The sequence below is a fragment of the Pterocles gutturalis genome, unplaced genomic scaffold, assembly GCF_000699245.1.
Source record: "Pterocles gutturalis isolate BGI_N339 unplaced genomic scaffold, ASM69924v1 scaffold14168, whole genome shotgun sequence".
NCBI lineage: Eukaryota > Metazoa > Chordata > Aves > Pterocliformes > Pteroclidae > Pterocles > Pterocles gutturalis.
Window position 1 is genome coordinate 69,098 of NW_010123253.1, and position 23,297 is coordinate 92,394.

The 23,297-nt window shown below is 35.6% G+C and overlaps 1 protein-coding gene across 5 annotated transcripts in view; it reads right to left on the reverse strand.

Annotated features, from left to right (window-relative positions):
* The window catches only part of KDM6A (lysine (K)-specific demethylase 6A), a 112,245-nt gene that overhangs the window by 41,322 nt on the left and 47,626 nt on the right, over positions 1–23,297 (reverse strand). Inside the window, exons 4-14 of one of the 5 annotated variants that reach the window (XM_010077838.1) lie at positions 21,670–21,724; positions 18,803–18,837; positions 15,242–15,335; positions 9,740–9,866; positions 6,906–7,004; positions 6,315–6,534; positions 5,619–5,753; positions 5,021–5,176; positions 4,300–4,395; positions 1,587–1,691; positions 608–1,003 (exon numbers count right to left, since the gene is read on the reverse strand). In XM_010077838.1, coding sequence (XP_010076140.1) covers positions 608–1,003; positions 1,587–1,691; positions 4,300–4,395; positions 5,021–5,176; positions 5,619–5,753; positions 6,315–6,534; positions 6,906–7,004; positions 9,740–9,866; positions 15,242–15,335; positions 18,803–18,837; positions 21,670–21,724 — 1,518 coding nt within the window. The remainder of the gene's footprint in view (positions 1–607; positions 1,004–1,586; positions 1,692–4,299; positions 4,396–5,020; positions 5,177–5,618; positions 5,754–6,314; positions 6,535–6,905; positions 7,005–9,739; positions 9,867–15,241; positions 15,336–18,802; positions 18,838–21,669; positions 21,725–23,297) is intronic. The other 4 variants (XM_010077839.1, XM_010077840.1, XM_010077842.1 and 1 more) reach the window with 4 other exon arrangements.

The window sequence follows — 23,297 nt, forward strand, 5'->3', positions numbered from 1 at the left end:
AAATTTTAAAAAAAAAAGTTCTTTCAGTTCTAACACACACACACCTACACATATACACAAAACACCCTTACTTACACACTTTGATCCCTATGGATCTTTACTGGCATTATAGTATTTTGCTGCAAGTAACACTGTGGGATTGATTGCTAGATATTAATTCTGAAAGGTCATATGGAAACAAAATATGGGTAATTATTACATCATGATGACACTGCAACGTCCAAAACAACTATGACATTCAGCTTCCAATGAAATATGCACATCCCTACTACATGTAAAACAAAGTGACAACATTAAAGAAGCAACAAAAAGATGTAGAAGAATTCCTTCTTAAAGAAACTTTTCTGCAAAGGTAGGCAGTTGAGCAGTATGTAACTGTCCTCCTTGATTTATGATCATTTCCTTTATCCTGAAAGTAGTTAAATTTCATACACAGATTTTTAACACTGAAATACAATGGGCAGGTTTAACCTTGTATATGTTTTATTTGCATCTAGGTCACCAACTTCAGGAAACAGAAAACGTGTTTACAAACGAGAGACTTCAAAGGGTGACTTGCTTATCAAGCCTCCTTTGCGTACCCTGTGAGTAAGATGAAATTGTATACCTGAGTGGAGTTAGATAGTTGGTTTTTCCACGGCTCCTCTGCGCTGCTGGTCAGGTTTGTGCGGTTATGAGGTAGAGAGAGTGCGTTTTGCTGCAGGTAAGGCACGTTTCCATTACTTCCACTTTCTGTTATGTGATTATTGCCTATCAAAATAGTGTCTGTACTACCCAGCGTTCTTGCTGTGCTGCAGGGAATGGGGCCTGCTGGAAAGGGTCCATTAGCCATAGGCTGCCCGGGGCAGGCGGGACGGATTCCACGCTGAGCAACATTAGGCACTCTGGTTAAAGCAACCTGTGGCTGCTGACCAGAGACAGAGTTTGTAGGCAGTGATGAATCAGCTGTTGGCCCATTAGGAATTCCAGTAGATCGTACCTGTGCAACTCCTGTTTGTCTCATCTAAAGGAAGATGAACAAAGCACAAGAACATTAGCTGTAGAATTCAAAATGTAAAGATTGTACAAAGTTTATGTACTTTATTGCACTGGTCAATTCCAATTTTATACTGATTGTAAGATCTTCACAGTTGCTTTTTAGAAATAAGATGACTGTCATGCTCACAAAAGCGCTGAGTGAATTTCAAGGTAAAGCTACTGGCACACTTTTCTTCTAGGGTCTTTGGATTGAGTGATAGTATTTTACTGCTAAAGTTGGACACGAAGAGAGAGAGAGAGAAGTGAATGATGAGAAGAGATATGATGTAATATAGATTACTACAGCTAGGTATTTTTAAAGCAAGACTGCTTTTAGATGTGTTCAACTCTTACATTATCTGGTAGCCCTATAATAGAACACAGCTAAACCCATCATGTTTCAACCAGTAAACTACAATTATACTTTATAAACAAAAAAAATTACTTAATGTAAGGTAGCCAAGGGCATGAGAACTCTGTACAATAGAAATTCTTCAGACTTAAAGAAACACAATAGACGGCACTACTGACAAAAGTTTTGTAGAAGAGAAAAATATTTTTGTTCTCACCTGCTGGTGTTGCTGCATCAAGACAAACTGACTCTCCAGCTGTTCCAGCATAAGTTTCTGTGCTGGATTTAGATTATTTCGGTTTGCACGCAGCTGTTCCAAGTGCTGAGAAAAAAAGCAGTACAGTTCAGAGTCATGTTCTTTTTAGTAACTTCCTTGCATACAACATTAAAAATTATCCATGAAGACTTGTAAAGCTGAAAACATGATTGAGATTTCTGTTGCAGACTCAAACATCTTTCCATACAATATTCTGTAACCAAACATTATTACTACTTACTAAAACTAAAGAGACTTTCTAAAATTAAAGTATACTGGTACCGTAAAAGAAAACTACATTCAAGTTTGATTATATAGAATTCTTATTGTCATTATGTATGCTTTAACACTTTTTCATACTGTGCTATTCTTTTATTAATACTGTTCAGCATGAAGTAAATTCAACCTACAGTCACACACGAAAACTTTTCCAGAAATATATTAAAAAAAAAAAATGAACAGAAAACTAGACAACTTAATAACAGAGAGCAATATCTTAAGTTATTATAATGAACTCATTTGCAACTGATCATTCTACCAGTAAGTTGCTGCTGTTAACTGAAATCGTGGAACACAAAAACACTACTGAGAAGGAAATGGGTGTGTGTGGAAAGGAGGGCAAAAGTTCTGCTAGGTGAAAGGTGACATATAGGCATTTTACTTGATTGTTCTTAAATACTAAGCTACTTCACACCATTGTAAATCCTTTCCAAAAAAACCACCAAAAACAAAACCAAAAAGAACCCAAACACAACACAACAAAAAAACCTCAAACAAACCCCAAACAAAAAAAACCAACAAACATAGGAAACCAAGCTCCACCAAAAGCAAACACAAATCAGGTTTCCTTTCAGGTCTGCATGTATTATTTTTCTACATCCTTCTCGTCTCCTTTGCTTTGCTTATGCTGTATTAGTAATACATAAATGGAACGGAAGTATGAGCATTACATAAAACTGTAGTTCACTCTGCTTTGAACAACTGTATTTGCAAACCAGCAACTAAAAAAAAAAAATCCAACATTGTCTTAAAAATAGTTCATGCCAAACTCCCTGGATTAACAGTAGCTTTCATTCTGAAGTCCCTCTGTATGGGACTGCAATGAATAAGACAAATATATATATATATATGTATATATATGATTGTGAGATGAAAACAGGGTCTCCACGGGAGTCCATGCACCAGGTACACAGAAGCCAAAACCAGTGCTCTTCAGTTGTTATCTTGCTTTTTAAAAAATAGGATAACAAGAATCAGAAAGACTGACCTAGCACATACGTCAGCAGAGGCAAGTCCGCACTCCTCTCCAGTGCTATGGGTGCAGAGGCTTTGTGGGAAGCGTTGCTCCTACTGCCCACCAACTCTGTGAAACCAACACTCATCCATCCTCCACTGGCATGTTGCAGCCCCAGAAGCTGCTGTGTGGCCACAGCCCTTTCCCCTTGTGCTTTTGTTAGTAGAGCCATTTGGTGTGTGTTACGTGACATACCCAACCAGCCTCTGAGATGCCACTTTTAAAAGGCTGACTTAGAAGATGTACCAAGGGTTTTATTCACTCTCCTCTTCAATCATATCTTTTTGCCTCTCTTAGTCATATATGCTGGAACCTTGTCAAGCTATTGCCAGTAAATCCAGTATACCATACTTAGAGAAGCCTACTTAGATACTGCTTAGAGGAAGGTGGATCCGAAAAAAGGTGAAACTAAAACAGGGAAAAACTAGTAGGATATAAAATAAGCAGAGAGAAATAATGAGAATGCATGAATTCATGAGAGAGAGACACAAAAGAGTGATTAGGAAGGACCAAAGAGGTGGGGAGCTGGGTGAGAAAGGATGGAAGGGAGGGAAAAATCATGCAGCATAATAAAGCCAATATTGTTCAGATAAAGAAACAGATGAAGAACTATATTGGAGCTGAGGGGAACACTCCTCAGTCAATCAGAATGCCTTCTGTCTCTGCACTGTGTTCCCTTCTATTTTTCCTTACATCTAAAGCAGTATCTCCGACATGTGGTTTAAGAGTTTCCAGCTAGGCCTGATATACAAAATATGGGATTCTGCTGAAGCTCACTGAAAGCCCTAATGAACCGAAGAGACAACAAAACATCACAACAAAAAAAGACCCAAAACAAGATTTAAAAAATAAAATCTAGCATTTCATATATTAGATGACACAAAATATGGAAACGCAGTTCCAGATTTCATGAGTAATTGCATTTTTTAGAATGTGCATGTTTGTTTACGCTATTTGATACAAGAAGCTGCCTCAGAGGAAAAAGGATACTACAGTACTTCTACACCTCCTTCAATATCCCCCACATTGCAGCTAGTAGCAAAACTCACTTGGCACACAAGTGTGGCAATTTGTGTATCTATTTTTAAAATTTCATAAAAAAATGAATTATTGTATGTTCTTACTTAATAACTTACAGAATTCATACAATGTAAGTGTTAAGTTTCTGCTAGAGATAATTTGTTTTACTACAGAACTTATCTCACATAAAGAAGCCATAAATATTAGCACAACTTGAATTATACTGTGGGAATTACTTGGGAAATATTTCACCTTGAATTTTGGAAATGTGAAAAAAAAAAATGTTCCAGAGTTATTTTCTTAAAAGAAAGAAAGAAACAAACAAAAAAATGCATCAAAAATGATCTTCAATATACCTACCTGTAATTTCTGTGGTGTCAAGCACCAAGAATGAATTTGTTGCTGTACAGGAGGATGTGACACTGTATGGCCACTGCTCCAAACATCTGAAGTATTCTGAGATAAAACATTACATTAAAATGCATGACTATCAAAAGTCAACATAATTTTACTATCTAGATTTTATCTTTCTTATAAAGAACTAGTCATTGTTTCAAGAATAACAATAAAAACAAAGAACATACTAAAACATGCCAAGTCTCATTCTACCATTTCCACACAGTATCAGAGTAGCCAGAGGAAAAAGTTAAAGGATATCTAATATCATAAGCAAAGCAATTAACTTAAATGTACACTACTTTTAAAACTGAATACTTTATCTACTGTAACACTATTACATGATGACGAAACACCTGAATTCTAAATATAAGCACAGGCAATAGACAGGATGACACAACTGTCTCCCTCTCTATCATCAGACTAGGATTGTACTTTTTCACTGATACAACTATGATTGCAGCATAGTGCCACTGATCTGCATTGCCCTTATGCACTTCCTGTCTGAACTGTAACCTGATTCAATGCATCAGTGAAAATGGTTTTTAAAATTTCTAAAAACATTCCCCACCTTGATGCCAAAGGATCAAAATTTACAGCACAAATTCTGTGCATGCTGCATCACTTTAATGCATATTTCCATACAGTTTTGGTAGGGGGCTCTTTAGTTTATCAGAATATATACCTTTGTTGGACTAGATGTTCTTTTCCTCTTGGCAGGACTGGTCAGGTCATCTACTTGGCTAGAAGGAATCATGTGTAGTGGCAAGGATTGCTGTGAAATTGGTGTTTGAGTGAGGCCTAGTACAGGTTCAGTATTTGGATGATGAGGTTTACAAGCCTAAGAATCACAGAAGGAAGACAAAAATATGGTTCTATATATTCTTAATTCTTTCCTTTAAATTATATATTTTAACAGCCCACACATATTAAAAGGGCCAAGTAGATATTCTGAAGATGATCTCAATAACTGAAAAATCAGTTTCCATATGGTCATCAATGGAGGAATGTGTACCTTTCATGGGATTATTAAACAACTGCAGCATTTCTATTTTAAGATGAAATATCTTAAAATCATGAAAATCCACAAAGGTTCTAAATTGGTACCCCCATATTTCTCCCACATTATAGGGAGCTTATTGATCTAGTATCCCTTTGCAAATAAATCAAAGGCTTTTTATTAATAAAAGCCACTCCTGTGCTCAATAAAATAAGCTTGACAGCTACCGATTGTAAAGAACCCTTAAAGCTGGGCACCTGCAGAACATAACCCAACTTCTCACCTGCTGTGCTGTGTTCATGGCACCCTGCCTGGAGGTAAGCTCTGCGGGGATTGGTAGGCTCCATGCCTCCTCAATACTAGGAAGTAATTTAGTTTTATTCTGTAGACTACCTTGTGGAAGGTTACACAACTGAGCCTAGGAAAAATTATGTAAAAAGCAAATTTAACACAAGCCTACTTTAGTAAGAGCAAGTCCATGAAATCTTCCTAAATGCTGTAGCTAATTATGTCTTAAAGAGAGGACAGATTTAAAATTTGGGGTTTTAGAAAGGTGCTAAGTATAAAGAGGGTAACCAGAATATAAACCTTTGTGAGAATCAGAACAAAGATGAGCTCTGGATTCAGAGGTCTCATAATTCCTTTTTTCTGAAATTGCAAACAAGAGTGAAAGATAGCATGTGTGTATTCTCTCTCTCTGTTATGAGAACTTAAAAATGTAGACAATACAAAGAAAAAAGCAAAGTGATGTAAAACAGTATGCTTTGATTAAATGTGCAAAATAGGGTTTATAAGGAATTAAGTTTCACTTAACAATGAAGAAATAAAATATTACAGGCTATGATATGCTTACAATACACATGAAAACAAGTTATACACATCACAAACAATTGCAATCTTAACTTGTGTGTTACTTCTCCCCTCCCCTCTGTTGTGTATTTGGAAGAGTATTTCCCGCTTCTTAAAACTTTAGTTTTACCTGTAAATACTTTATCCGTGCTGCAAGTGCAGAGGTATTACTACAATTTTTGCTCCTAGTTGCATTTAAGTAGCATTTAATGGCATCCTGAGGCTGGTTGCAGGACTCATAGAGTGTACCTAGGTCCATCCAGGCTGCAGCATGGCCATGGTCCAATTGTACAGCACAGATATAGGCCTGTAAAGCATCCATAGGCTGATTTTGCTGTTGATACAGCACACTGAATAGAAAGATTAGTGAAGTTGAGAATTAATGACAAAGTCAAAATACACACTACTCAAATATACACATTCCCCTCAAAACCCTTAATAAACTTTGCCATTATATAAAGCACAGTAATAAACATAAACAACACAAAATTTTAACATGCAAAGCTCATATACATAGCATATTCGGTATTGAAAATATTTGAGAAAGGAAATAGAAATCTATTATTTAAACTTCACATCAGACAAGTCTGACAACATGAAGGTATAAATAAAAAAGCTTAATGGTCCCCTTGAGAGCACAAAGGAGTTAAAAAGTTGATATTCTTTATTTACACATATTAGCATTGAATTATATCACTGTATTACCCTGTATCATTCTTACCCTATAGAACACCATGTATCTGCACTTGCTTCTGATTTATCAATAGATTGCCTATAAGATATAAAGGCATCCTGAACTTTCCCAATACTTGAATAGCACCTGGGAGAAGAAAAAAAGAACTTTGGTAATATTTATAGAAGGTAACCACTGAGGAAGGCTTACCAACACTGATCTGATAAATGCTAAGTCACGCAAATACATACTTGCCTAGATGAATCCAAAACATTTGCTGTCTCTGAACGCCAGGCATAAGCAGACTCAAACGTTTTAATCAACAAGTATTACTGATTTTTTATTTGAAAAGCACACCAAAACTGCTTAAACCCTAGCTTACCGCATTTGTAAGGAAAACTGAAGTCATACCGTGTTTTAAAGACTTACATTTCTTTCATTTGTGATAACTTATCAGTCAATAGGAACATTTACCTACAGACAGCATTATAAAGAAACAATTAAGTTACCTATTCTATCAAACAAATGGCTATGAAACTTCATATTCTACAAGAAGTGTTTCAGAATTATTAAGAGATATTGACCAACTCAACCAGGACAGTTCCTGATTGCCTGGGAAGCTTTTTATGTGCATTTTTCACATCTTAGGAAGATTTGAAGTGATGAACCACAAATCAGTTAGTTTTACTGCATGTATAGAGCATGGAATTTTGTAAAATTGCTTTTCTGGATTTTTTCATGATTTCTTACTTGAATATTTTTCACATACAAATTCAAAGGTATTCTGGCATTATAAGCAGAAATACTAGAACTTTAAACAGAACTACAATTATACTACAGGGAATGAAAAGCTTCAAATAAATACAATATTAAAAATACATACATATTTACTGGTTTAATTTACAATATCTCTGCTTCTTATATTGTTTGTAATAAGTTTCCCTGTTGGAAAAAGAACTGACAACTTTCAAAACACATAAATAACAACACAAAATTTATTCTGGCAAAAAATAAAACCCAAGCAGAACAGTATAGGCAAAGGTTTGTCAAACATGCTACACTCATTTATGTGCTCTTGAGACAAATTAGGAAAGGAATACAGTAAAATCTAGCAGTACTTTGCCTAAAAAAAACCCATTAAGTTTGAACACAATGTTTCCAAAGATCCCTTTAATCACAATCTAACCCAAGTTCCAATAGACACATTTCATTCTGCTTATCAGATACATAAAAATACTCAGATTAGGATAGCACTAACATTACACACCCAACAAAACTTAAAAAAGGGTGATGGATTTTTTTCAGTGAGGGGGGAAGAGAATGGTGGTATATTTTTGAAAGGTAGCTTTAAACCCACTTGCTATCCAGTTTGGACAACTAGCAGAGGAAGGAATAACACAAGGCAATACATGAGGAGGGAAAAAGAGGAAGAACAAAGGTACAACCCCATAACCCTGTTCCTTTCCTCTTCTCCTGCCAAGCATATGGACTGAAGGAATGGGGCACAGAAACATCCTTCCTGTAAAGTATAAGAGGTGCTTCCACTAGATTTAGCCCCCCCCCCCCCCCACCATTTCCTGTGTTTCTCCCTGTTGTTTGTATGGTCCTAGGTTTCACTCTAACATGAGAGCCACAGCACAGTAGGAGCAGAGCACGGTAGCTGCACACACATACTTCGTGGAGCCCTGGCTCTGTTCTGCTACTGTGTAAGACCTCAACTAGCTCAAGGCACATGGAACGGGACTACTGAGGTGTAAAAAAAAAAAAAAAGGTATTTCAACCCAGTGGATGACAAGATGAGCAAGATGATCCCTGGCCCATATTCCCTTTTCCCTCCACACCTGCTCTAGCCCTCTGCCCTTCACACTCAGTGCCAGTGTTCCTCCCTTAACCTGCACACAGCTGGTCAAAGAGCTCTGTCTTACAGGAACAGCTGGAGGAATATAATTAGGATGACAAAAACAAAAGAAGGTTCCAGTTGTATGTGACCAGAACCTCCAAGAAAGTCAGCTGGAAGATACTGAGGTTAGGATATCAACTTTATTTTTGCATAATTCCTTTCTAATGTATTTCTCAAGGAAGTGATCTGTTCACATATGGACTTGAATTGCCCTCAAAGCTTTCCCCAAAACCTGATTATCAGAAGCGTTACTGCAGGTTTGTGTGAAGTACTCTATTTTCTTAAAAAGACGACCAAGAAAAGTAATCAAATTTATATGATTTACATCTTGGAATAAGTTAATTTTCAAGTAAAAAAATACTGTCTGATAGTACAGGATTAATACAACACAAACAGATATCAGAATAGATCAATCTGAGCTATCCTGGCCTAATATTTAGTTGCAATATATGCTGTTTAGAAACGGATGTATACCTGTGAAAATACTTGTATCTTAGTGCAAAAATTGGCTGAGATTAGAAGAGAGGTTCTGAGAAAATAAAGAGAGGAAGAATTGTGAAAAAAGGTATGAAGAAAAGTAACATTTACAGGGCATTTACCAAAACAAAAAAGGAAGAAAGAAAAAAAAAACCAAACAAGAGAGAATAGAAGATGTGGTAAGATGAGAAGGAACAGGTAAAACGAGGCAGGGCAGACTCAGATTACTGTAAATGTGTAGACTGAATAATAACTACAAAAAAAGCAGGACCACTTGGTAACATACTTTATTTCAACTTCTAATCTATATTCATCCCAAATACATTAGCACCTTGTCTTTTTATACACTTTCCAGAAAACTAGACTTCAGTGGATATATACATCCTCTCCCTTCATTTTTCCTCTGAAAATATTAAGAAGAAAAACAATGTGAGATACTCACAATAATGAGTATCCTCAAAAAATTTACAAATATAGTTACAGTTTCTATAAAGTCATTTCTCACCTTCCAAGGAAATACCAGGATTGACCAGAATTTGGATCTGCTTCTAGAGATTTCTGGAGATACTGTATAGCATAGCTTTCCTTGGTTGCCTTGTCTCCAAGCTGATCCACGGTGTGATGCATCCAGCCTACAAAAAGAATCCATAAATGGTAGAAGTGAAATTCTCTAAGACCATTTAACACTTTGGCACAGAAGGATATGCATAGCATTAAGTTTCTTGTTAAAAATACGAATATCAAACAATAATATCACTTACATATAATATTATGAATGAAACTTTAAACTTTGAAAGTTCTATACTGAAATTACAGGAAATAAGGGATCATAAGTCAAAACTACTTTCAAGTACTTTTAAAGCATTTTTTTTGGTTTAAGTAATTTTCTATGAGGTTAGTAGTACATTTATGAACTGCTCAGTCTTCTACTATAAAAAGTAAACCTGAAAATGTCAACTCTTTCCTCCTCTGAGCACAGATACCTTCCCTGTCATTGTGAAAAATGACACCATTCCCCCTCTCAGGCACATCAAGTATCTGTACATTATGTTCAGTTTACTCCTTTGCTTCTAAATACTCATATCTATCCCATAACTACATCTAGGCAACTCTCCAACAGCACATTGCTAAGAATTTTTGCATCTACACTTCGATCTTTCTTACACTGTCATTTCATCTTCACCGCTACAACATCCTTTCTGTTCACCTTGACAAATGCAATCGCCTCTCATCTACGTAACAAATTCCGCTGGAAAAAAAATTGTATTTCCTCATCTAACCACACATCATATTCCTTCAAATGCCTTTTTTTCTTTCATTACATTAAACAAATTATTCATCCCCACTTTAAAGGTCATCCCACAATCCCTGCTCCCATATAATCTTTTACATGCTATTAAAACGCATCTCTGCTCTAGCACTGATGCGAGGCTTGGTTACCATTTCAAATAAAGCACCTTCATCATCATCTCAAGCTGCTCCTCATCTGCCTCTATGCTTAGATGGAATTCCTTTAAGCAGCCACAAAACCATCACACTGCCATTCACATGATGAGTACAAGGAAATCCTTTGTAACAGGCAGCTGGCTTGCTGAAATAACTACATACCACACTGGTCAGTGATTTTTTGCTGCTTGCTTAATCTCCATGTATTTGTCTTAACAATCCCCTGTTTTTCAGACAACATTTATAAAACGTAAGATGTGACAATGGATTGTCCCTCTGTTTTCATAGAGGCCTGCCCATAAACAGTCCCTTGTGGAACACTATGATACCAATTTCATAAAATATCCAAGGTTTGTATAAACTTTCATCTACCTACAGAGCTGTACACACATCTACACTAAATGTCCATTTAAAACCTCCATCAGCTAAACTTCAGCACCCTAAGCTTATCCTTTTTGATACAGTCTAACTACATGAACCCATAATACCACTCAAAAGATTCAGATCAAATTCAGATGTCATCTGAAATGCTAGACCAAGTAGGCAAGGCTGAGAACTGAACTGATGAGTATTTGCAACCTTACTTCACTATCTGTAATTAGACTATACCTTAAATATTTTATTCTACCTGTTCTATACAGCTCATATTTTATTCCATGGGCTTATAGTTTGTTACACAGTCACAGCGACATTTTTACAAATGGAAGGCAAACTTCTAAGCTTTAAAAAAGGCAATTAAAAGAAATCATATCTATTGAACAACATTTCCCTGAGGTGTTTTAAGGAGTATCACTTGGAAACTGTGGTCAGAAGCAGAAGTCTGAATATTTCATGGACTGCAAGAAATGTCCAGTTAGGAGGCAATTGGTTACAGTGCTGAAAAAAAAAAAAAAAAAAAAAAAAAAAAAAAAAAAAAAAAAAAAAAAGTACTTTCTCTTGTCTGAAGATGGATCAAATCAAAACCCTACCGACTGGGAGCCAGGGGGAGAAGGAAAAAACCCAATAATTTTTGCAGAGATGTATAATATACACAGCTTTCTCCAATGCACTTTGAAAACAAGCAATGATTTTGGATTCAAATCCCAAGCCACTGAAGTTCTTAAACACACAGAAAATACCCATGCTTTAAGAAAAAAGGGTTTACGTGAGGGTGCTTATCAGAATGCCGCTGCATAACTGTACACTAAGGATAAATGTATCAGGTGCAGTGTCAGGCAAAGCCTGAGATAAATGTAATAGTTCAGGGATTATAAACAAGGGTAAAAAAAAGACATTAAGCGATTTCCTGACTCTTTGGAAACATTGTGTGGTCATGCCTATTTTCTGTTTCATCAGAACCTTGCCAGATTGAAAGATAACACCACGTATCTTCAGGAGATCTTTACTGAGGTTCACTGATAAAAAGAAATAATCTATTTCTAGGAGACAGAAACAAGAACTAGCAATCCCTATCTAGTTTCACTGCCGAAACAAGGGTTGCTTCCTGATTTTATCTTCCTGCACAGGGAAGCAAACAAGGCAGAAAGCAAGAGAGAAGGTGAAGGAGAACAAACATAAGTTTTCTACTAGAATAGCACAGGTAAAGGAAACTGGATCTCTCTTCTCCTCATGCATAAAATGAAGAGCCTACAGAAAGAAGGCGATGCAAAAAGCCTGGTAAGTTGTGCGGTTTCCCATTTGCAAGACCTAACTCAAACTCCCAACTACAATACTGAATATTCTTCCACTCTTGGGACATCTTTAATATTAATAAACAAAAATGCAGATTTTGTCCATACTTCACAAATAATCCATGCTTCTTTCTGGGTCTTCACAATCTATCTTCTAACAAATCCTTGTGTCACCACAGCAAGAGGATATGTTAGCCCGGTTCATGCTGCAGGGTTTTTTTATGTTCATCAGTGGCTCTCATGCTGAACTTGAGGCAATTGCTTTCTCCAAAACAAACATCATCATCTCAGGCTCTGACAAGATTACCCTCTTCCCCATTTTAGCATCTCATACATCTAATCCAGTTATGTGGACACCACCTAGGAATGCCCCTAGCTGAAAAATCATTGGGAGAGTGGTTTGAGAACCTCTAAGCAGATGTCTATGTTATTCTTACACTCTTCCTTACAGAAAAGGTGAGTATAATTGAAGAAAGAATACAGGGACAGATTTGATCTTCAGTCTCACTAATTTAATGTAATTTTAGGCAAAGCAGTGAAAAGAATTATTGTTTGGAAAGCAAATTACATGGCAAAAAAGAAGAAACAAACTGCTGTATCGAACTGTACAGATCTTACTGTTACATCTACCAAATTAGTCAGCATGCATCAGCTCAAATGGATACGTATTTATTTGAGAATTAAAGGGTTCTCCTCCACAGTGATCTGCTTTGGAAATTCGCAACAAGAGCAAAGATTCTAATAATTCTCTCACAAGACATCTGAACTTAACTAAATGTCAACTCTGGCTCAATAAACATTAACCAGCTAAGGAAAATAAATAAAGGGTATTTTCATGCCAAAACAATTTTTCTGTTGAAGGGGAAGAAAAAAAAGCAAAAAACCCAAAAAACCAAACACAAAAAACCCTAAACCAAACCAAAACATAGAAAAAATAATAGAAAATACCTGCATATCTGCCAGAATGCTGCTGAGAAAACCCAGTCAAAGTATACTTGTATTTCTAAGCAGTAGTGCACCATCCAGACTATGTTTCCTGAGGTGGTGTTTTTATTACTAGCTGCTGGAGACTGTATCTGCGATAAACACCATACTCTGATAAATAGCACTGTTCATAGAATCATAGAATGGCCTGGGTTGAAAAGGACCATAGTGATCATCTAGTTTCAACCCCCCCACCATATGCAGGGAACACTCTCCTTGGCCTGTCTCCTCCCGCCTAAGTACCTGTAGAACCCCTTCTTGTTATCTTTCACATCCCTCGCCAAGTTCAGCTCCATCTGCGCCTTGGCTTTCCTAATCCTATCTCTGCACACACGGACAACAGCCCTGTAGTCCTCCCAGGATACACAACCCTGCTTCCACTTCCTGTACATTTCCCTCTTTTCCCTCAGTTTAAGCTGCAGGTCCTTGCACAGCCACGACGGTCACCTGCCTCCCCTGCTCGACTTTCTTTTGCTGGGGTATGGAGAGCCACTGCACTCTCAAAAGGGTGTACTGTTAACAGCGAAGAGCAAAAGAAATGGTATTATTCCTTGAATTTTGTGGTTAAGACCCCTCTGTCCCTTTCTCCACATAGAGGCTACTCACACTACAAAATGAAGTGACCTACGCTGATCGAACAAAGGGAATTAATCCAGTTTTCAGATGGCAGACAATTATCAAAGTCATTGCTCTTATTGCTAGCACAGACACCTGTGGTAGGATTTTATTAATACAACCATGAGCCTTTGCTCCTAATGTGGCAACATACATCAAATGGAGTTGAAAAAGTGTTGGTCAGCTATTTTGGGAAGCCTGTCTTCCATTGATCATATATATATATATATATAGGCTTTCTGGATGAAATGCTGACAATTTGTACTAGATGGGATAATATCAAGTTAAAATAATTCAAAGGGGTTACTAAAATATAAGTAACACTGTCGTATGACAGCAAAACATCAACACTTCAAGTCCTGCGGTGAACTCCTCTATGAGTTTAATTTGTGATTCCAGACAGAAGAATCAAAAGCTAAACAAATTAGCCCACTCCAAATCCACACACCACTTGAATTACAAAATAAAGAAAGCATTGTGGCCATAACTTAGTGCCAGTTACTAATTTGAATTAAATGACCACTACATGAAGGGAAAAAAAAAATGGGCATAAGCAGGTTAAATTAATATTTAGGATAATAAAGTAGATGAAGAACATGGAGAAAGTAAATGAAGAAGTTTTGCACTGGGTTGAACGATTTTAATAAAATATTCTGGAGATACTTTTATAAGACATATAGGAGGAAAAGTAATTTATTCTACCCCTCCCATTACCCATCTTGGTCTAAAAACGATTTATCAGCTTTCTATAAATATGGAAGATGACAATTTTTTTAAAATAACACTTTTTCTCTTTTTATGTGTTTTCTTTTATGGGATCTGATGATAAATGTTTTAGTTACAGAAATAGGTTTTCATTACGTGCTACAATTAAATAGAAAAAAAAAAGGTGATTTTTTTAGTTTGCCACATTCTTCTATTCTGCAACAGAGTATTTTGGTTTAGTGCATTTAGCCTGGCTATTCAAGCGATGTTCTCAGAAGCAGAGCAGAGAATACAGAACTTTTAACTGCTTCACTCCTCCTCTGAAAACCATCCCCTCATTGCCCAAAACCTGTAATACATATACTGTAGCAAGTCTAAGAGCTTTTTAATTTTTAAAGTTCAATTAAAATCTTTTCCTCCTCTCTTATTTACTTATCTACTTTTACGCATTCTATTTTGGGTGATAATATCACGTATCATATTCAGTGTCTAAGACTCACTTTGGAAATGGAGCCTTAAAAAAACACTGTTGAAGGTGAAGATGGGAAAAAGAAACACATAGAAAAATAAAAGTTATTTTTACATACCTAACTGCTGTAAGACAGTTGCTTTTACTTGTGCAGGAAGGTTTTCGATCTGCAAAAGCTGTTCATAAGCTTCCTTTGCAGAGTGATACTTTCTCTGCAAAAGGAAAAAAGTAAATGGATTAATCATAAAGCTTACAACAGATCACCAATAGCAACGATTTCACAGCACTGACAGCACACAAACACATTGACAAAAAATACTTTTTTTTTTGCATACAGTGCATATGAAAGCTTTAATGACTGATGTAAATATATGGTAAGAGGATAACTTTCATAAATATAGTATTTAATATAAATTGACTACTTAAAATAGTTGAGGGAATTTGCAAATTATTAAATTTAGTCAACTCCTCATATATACATTATGCTTCTTATGTTAAAATTAATATACTGCCTTTAAGGGAAATGCTGGAATGTGAATCTACTGCTGAAAAAACCCTATATAAATTCCTCCCAGGAAATTTGTGACAGAAATGAAGATAATCAATAATTGGTGGCTGGTATAATTTTGCTTCTCTCCTTCCTTTGGTATATTTGAACTGCCTTTTCAACGTATATTTGTCCTGGCAAGAGTCCCACCATATAAAACATATCATATCCATGGATTATACTTAGAGAATGAAGGTATGTATGCCATCTTATTATTTGCTATATAGTTAACTGTGCTTAAAGCATGGAAACATTCAATTCTTAACTCCCTATATGAAGAGGTCTTGATATAGAAAACACATTTCCAGGTTAGGACTGCAGTTGACTTCTTAAACAGTATAAGCTATTTTGTATATATTAAAGGTTAAGACTTCTCAATAGATTAATTTTTTTTGTGGTGTCATCTTTTATCCTTGCATTACTATCCTAACAAAAATTGTTTAACATTGAATGTATTTAAAATGTCTAATTCTTCTGTTCCTCCTTCTCCCACAAAAGTCCAGAAGACATACATGCTGAGGTCTGTTAGTAAGAGTACTTTTTCCCCCCCCAAAAAAAATCTATACAATTAAAAAAAAAAAATATGCTTTCAGACGATTTAACATTAGTCTTCATTCTGGCAAACAGATGAAGAACATACCAAAATAAATGGGGCCATGTAAATGCAAATGATCATGACTTACGTTACATTTATTTTATGCAAAGAGTACACAGTACTAACTACTGGTGTTTTAAAAGGGACAACTGGGAAGAAGACTCTAAACAATATAAAAACTATTAGAAGTCAAAAATGTTATTAGGTTCTTGAGATCTCACAATCACAAAAGACAACTCTGTTGTTTTTAAAAACTTATTCTAGTCAGGAAAAAAAAAGAAATTACTTTCAAATTGGAACAAGGGGAAGTTGTCAGAAAAGATTTTTCATTCGTGTTATGAAATGCAGACAACTGGTAAGAAAACAAATAATATAAATAAATAAAATATCCATGGCCAGCAGAAGAAAAACAATTAGGAAAAAAATTAAATTTAGCATTGGGAACAAAATTTGTAGTTTATGACTATGAAGGATACGCAAATGAACAGAAGTTCACTCTATAGCATGACAACAGAGGGAGCAATCCGGATGTCATACAGGTAAATATTAGTGCCTAATACTCCCAATTTGAAAGAGATGTTTAGACACCTGTGAGGATCCAGAAAGACCTGTTGAAATAGGGCATGTTTTCCAGATCTAGAATATTTTTTGCTTTTATTATTTGTTGCATTATTTACCCTTTAGAAATCTGTCTACATGTATGCCTCAAAATATCACAGAAAACTGTCATAATGTTTACATATGTTTTTATTTAATGTGTTAAATTCCCAAGATACAAAGTCCTTGATATTGGCTGCATCATGAATGGTCTTAGAAATGAGAAGGGGGAGGGGAACCCAATCCAACATCTTTCTTTAGAGACCATATAAGGTACCACCCTAAATAGCTAGAGGTACTCACACTGCCACAGATTAAATAAAAGAAACTAGCATTAAATACCATGAAAAAACCACTGCTAACTCTTATCAGCACTGGGTTATTCTCTCATTCAGAGGCTGGCAACCCACCATTTAAACTCCAGTCCTGTGAAGGTACATAATTAAGGAATGAATTAACTTTTTTATTAAATATTAGAGAGTAGATAATTTTAAAATATATAGAGGGGTTTAGAAAACTGTAGCACCGTGTCCTGTAAAATAAACCAAGCAACCAGCATGCCTCCAGAAACATCTCTTCGTTGTGTCAGAGGTAATATCCAGAATGAAGTCAAGACTTTGTGGTTCCAAGTTTCTCAAATTCCAGCAAAAAAGATACCTCTCCCAACCAGAGCTGTGAGACAAACCAGGCCTAATAGCAGAACGCATGGAAACTTGTTCTCTTTGATTTGAATTAAAATAAAGTTCCTGCTGCCTACGATTGTCAGTCAGAAAGCATATCCTAAGCACTTGCAATATCGGTCACACAATTATACAAGGCACCTGGCATGGTGACCCTATACATTCTAACTTTCTGTTTCACTTTAGCAGATCAAAAGAACTAATGTGTTGAGGATCCTTTGTTATATAAATGTGTCAGATGTGCTCCAGTGCTCAGAATGAAATCTGGATGGTGGCCAGGTAAGAACCACAACAGTTCATGAAGTTTCTTAATGGTGTTTTGGGACAGGGGATTTCTGTCTTATCATATAGCTTTGTACCAAAACCATTCAAAAGAAAAATATCTTGTTTATCAAATTTATATCTTTTCTTTATACATAAACACCTAAAGTCATTTTTCACTGTGCCATCAAAAGACAGCACCTACTTTATCAAGCTCCTTTTCAACTGACTGAAAATGTAGTTTATGTCTGTCATCTATTTTAATTACAACAGTTTTTGTTTCCATGTCATACCCCTTGCTTAGTCGTATAATACCTATAAACACAATAAAAGGGCATACAATCTACATTATCTGATCAGTCAGTCAAATTACACACATACAATAGCTATTTCAGTAGCTACTTGGTTTTAATTTACTTATATTCTGGAAGCTCAGTAAGTGCTCTGTAATTTCCTAAAAGATTCACCTAAAAAACTCCCTGGTAGGATTTTATATACAATTAATAATACAGCTTTATGTGCTGTTGACCTCAGATCTCAAATGTTTCTGTCACATACGTCCAGTTAAATTTGAAAATTTCATGTCAAATATACTTAAAAGGCACCTGGGCAACTAACTAGATTCCATTGTATGTGTGTGTTTGTATGAGAAACAATATGAATATATATAAAGGAACTACTTATTTTTATATTTATATATAGCTTTTTAAATATAGCTATAATCTCATAAAAGAATTTTACTAAAAATTAGGGTTTTTTTGCACTCAACTTGGGAGACTAGTAAATATTGAAGTTTATTAAAATACCTGCTCCATTTTATAGCATGGCAGTTGACATACTAAATATTTTTAATTTAGCAAAAGCAAATAAAGTTTCTCCAGCTATTTGAGACTTAAGCCTAACTTTACAAAAGCATCGATAATCTGAATTCCACAGATTGATTATATCATATATTTAGAAATTCAAATCACACTTTATAAAAGGGAGCTTAACGCTTACCTGGATTTCATATAAGTGGGCAATGTGAAACTGAACTGTAAGAGTGGGAAAAACAAAATTGTTTGTTTTAATGAATGACAAAAATTACAATATGTTTTTTTCAAGTGAGGGATAAACAGTGTTTCAAATTTATCAATGCAAAACCAAGATAAATCACATTCTGAAGATACAAAAAAGCGCATTTGCTTACATTGATATTTTACACTTAATATAACAGAACTGACAGATAATGAATACACATCCTAACAAAGCATTCAGACTATAAACAGATATTGCAGAAAGGCAGTCCATGGATTTTGTGTTCTGAAATGCAGAGTCCATTAACCTTTTAGTAAACTCAGCAATAAAATCTCTTTAAGCAGAGATACACAACAAGAGAATATGCAGTACTATTTTCTGTACATAACTGAGTTAGAAATAAAGACTTGTTTTTTTATTTTCATTCAACTACCAAGGGACAGACCGGGTGGGTTACAGAGTAGAAAACTACATTATACACTGCCAGCTTTACAAAGGAAGTGAAATTTAGGTGGTTTTTTTTCCTTTTTAGGAATTGTCTTTCCCCTGTTGAACCGAACTAAAAACGTTAATTACAGATGGTATTCTGATCATTATTGTAAAACATCTCAAATTCCTCATACAAATGGCACAGAATGCCGTAATACTACTAGCATCTCTTGGAAGCAAGAAAATTGCTGGCTGGAGAAAGAAAATGAAAGTTGTACAAGAGTAAAGGCATAGGGAAAATTATCCTCATGCTGCTCAAACCATTAAAGAAAAGGTGGAGTGCCTGATCTCTACGACTTGGGAACTGCTAACCTAGACTAGCCATCAACTGCAAGATAGCTAAAACTAGTTGAGATTAATGTAATCCTTATTCTGACTTGATAAGGAAAGAAAAATTCCTTCGAGACAGACTTCTGCCCAATGTTCCTGAGGACTAGAAGTAAGAAAATATCTGTATTTGAGCCAAGCTCATTTTATGTCAATTACAGAGATTTCTTCCTCTTGAAGCTACAGAATAGTGTGACACAGAGCTTTACACAGGTAATTTGGAGTTCCAGGGTTTCTCTCAGGGTCATAAGGGAGGGGAAAAGCTCCCCTTGTGCATTTGCTTTGTCCTTCCCTATAAAGAAGGTAGCCTAGTGCACTTCAGGTCATAATGAAATGCATCATCTAAAATTTTAATAAACTTTTAGTATTCCTTGCTAAAGGGCACAAAACACTCTCATTTTTTTTTACCATATTGCCAAACTTCACACTGCACTGACAAAATAAAACCTCTGCTTTAGTTTTGGGAGTTCATTACCTAAAAAATCTCTCCTTTATTTTTTTCCCCTCATAGCAAAACCCCTTCAGTGTGAAGCTACAAAACAAAGCCATGCCTTGCAGGGAAAAGAATTAAAGGCATCACATTAGAGACTGCCTAAATAGAAAAGAAGACATGCTTAGTACTCAAACATTTCTGCTAGAAAGACACTCACTGTAATGCCATTACTCACCCAGCCTTTAGAAATGCAAGGGGTAGGATTAAGGAAATCTCCAGCATTTCTGTGATGGTACCTGACACCCTGGGTCAGAGCCCACGGTTCTCCTTCTGCTAATCAGTACCTGAGAACCTGACAAAGTTATCTCTCATTCCTATTCACTCTCTTCTTTTGGGTTTGTCAGGCACCGTGCCCAAGGCCATGGGGCAATGAAGCCCTTACAAGGGGCCACACTGCTACATAAATCTGGGGGCAGAGCTGACTGTGGGGGATGGGTTAGGGAAACCTTACAAAAATGCAGAGATACAGTGAAAACCGATAAACGTGAAATAGAATAAAGAGTCACATATCTGGTAGAAAACAATAAAAGCACTTTGACTTGGGAAGAATTCTGTAAATTATTTTACAAAATTATCTGTGCCTGTTCCTGATAAGTGACATAGCATTGGAAAAGACCTTGTAGCATAGCTGGTTCCTTGATACCAATACAGCCAGCAGTTTCACCCATGTAAACAAACCCCCTTCTCATTACTTTTGCTGACAGAATAGTCACAATTCCATCCGGCTCTGAATTACAGAAATTAAAAAGATGCTTTTAAAAACTTTATCCAATGCTTCTAAGTCAGACTCAGGAGGTAACAAGCTCAACACCAATAGCAGCATGAAGGTACCTTAAAAACGAAGGGAGTAATTTCCTTCACAACTGTCTGCTTTTTGAGTCTTACAGACTTCAAAACATGCAAGAACATATGCTTAATCTTGCATACACTTCCACTAACTACCAATAAGCACCTACAGGATGCTCTGTAACAGCCTACAGTAATATACTGCATATAACAGATCATACTACACTGAAAGATTAAAGTGTTCAAGTACAGACGAATCTACAGTTGGCACCTAATAAAATAAACAATCAAATGACACTTCGTACTTTTTCTTACTTCAACAGCATAAGACTGATGCTAAATTTTAGGTTTATAAGTTTAAATAGCATTAAAATGATCACTGAAAAATTACATTATCAAGATGCCATAAAGTGTTAAATAATTACTATTAAATGTGTGCCATGGCACAAGCACTATGTTTATGAATAAATACATGAATGAGCAGTCAAATAGTATGTTTCTTCCAGAACTCAAGTCTCCAGAGCAATTAATAAGCTAAGTCTCCATTTTTACTTATTCCATTTACTAAAATAATGTACAATTCCACTGGAATATCTGTCTCCACTGACAGATGGCGACAGGTTTTGCAGTCTCCCTCTTTCAGTACTGATTCTTTTGACTTTGAGGGATTGGTTCATTAAAAATTGATACAGTTGTAAGCATAAGACTTAAAAAAAAATCTACAACAAAATAAATGGAAATATATGTTACTTACTTTCAGCGTTAGACAAAGTGCAGGGATTGCAGTCAATCAAAGCTAACTGAAAATGCTGAAAAAAAAAAAAAAGAACGATTTGTTTTTCAAATAACATAATACCAGTACTTTGGCAAACTCCTAAAAATAAATCAATTCTGTACTAGAAAATGAATACTGCATTTTACCGTTTGTCTTAGGGAAAGCAATCTTCAATTTCTGTCCAACTGTTTACTAGAGGAAAGTTGTTTTTTTTTTTATTTTTTTTTATTGCAAATGTAGCAATGCTCCCAGTAATAGTAACAGACATCTTAACAAAACAATGGAGATAGCATCTGGAAGAATGATTGCATCAAATGAATGGTCAAAATTGGAAGATCAAGTTTTCCTCAGAATGCTCAACTAGGAATGTACTCATACCAGCTCAAAGCCTCATGGAGATAAATGTCAAAGCTCTCATTCTGTCGATCTAGAAAAAGCAGAATACTCTTCCTTCAAATTGAGTGATTTGAAGTCTTTTTTAAAAATTGATCTCTTGTCAAAAGGCACTTAAAATTAATACCTTTACATTAAAACACGAGTTCATAGGGAGTTCATAAGTTCTTACATCCTCTCCTCCAGGTATTAAGATAACTTCAGTTAAACATTAAAGCTTGTTTATTTTTAACCACTCTTCCTGAAGAGATAGGAAAAATATCTTTTAAAACGTCTTTGCATTCGCATTCGGAAGTTCTGAGCCAAGCATTTCACTCATCTAGAAAGAAGGTCAGGCAAGCAAAGCAATTAAGTTTGTCTGCCAGAAAGCCTGGATGTGAGCAATCATTTTACAAGTGTCACGCTAACTCAGTGACCACTATTTACAGTTTGAAGGCAACCAAGTGTGTTAAAATGAATGAAACAGGCATAAAAACTCAAGTGCTTCCGAACTTCTCCGTAAACATTATACAATATTCCTACACAGTGTAGAATTTGGATTAACATATTAATTCAATAGATAATAAAGTCTAGGAATACAGGAACCTAAGAGCATATAAAATACTATTGTTAATAGAGTTACCTACAAAATATAGTTTCAGATAGCTCCTATTCCACAAAATTTCACTGATGCTTCAGAATATTTTATTTTGCTAGCACAAAAATTACAATTTAGCTCCAGCTGTTCAGGATGGCAAACTACCTGACATCAGGAGCTTATTAGTGTAGCTGGAAAGAAAAAAAAATCCTTATTGATGGATGAATGTGCAACTCGCTTTCAGTATTGCCATACTCAGAGCTACCAGATACTACATAACTTTCCTCATGGTCCTAATACCACCTTCTGTATAGCACATCTATATAATACACATCTCAAAGATTTATAAGAACACTAACAGACCACCAGATTTCTAAATAAACATTTTTAACAGAAGATTATTAGAAAAATAATATATTATCCACAACAAAGCATAAAAAAAAAGAATGCTGATGCTCTCATAAGCTCTGCGATGCAGTGACACAGCTTACCTCCTCACTAACTTCTATCTACATAATTTGTACCATATAGCAGCCTTTTAAAAATGAAAAAAACCTCAAGTTGAATGATAACACAAATTTATGATTTTTAATGAACCTTTAGCAATATCGTTCCCAGAAGAGAGCACAGAAAACAA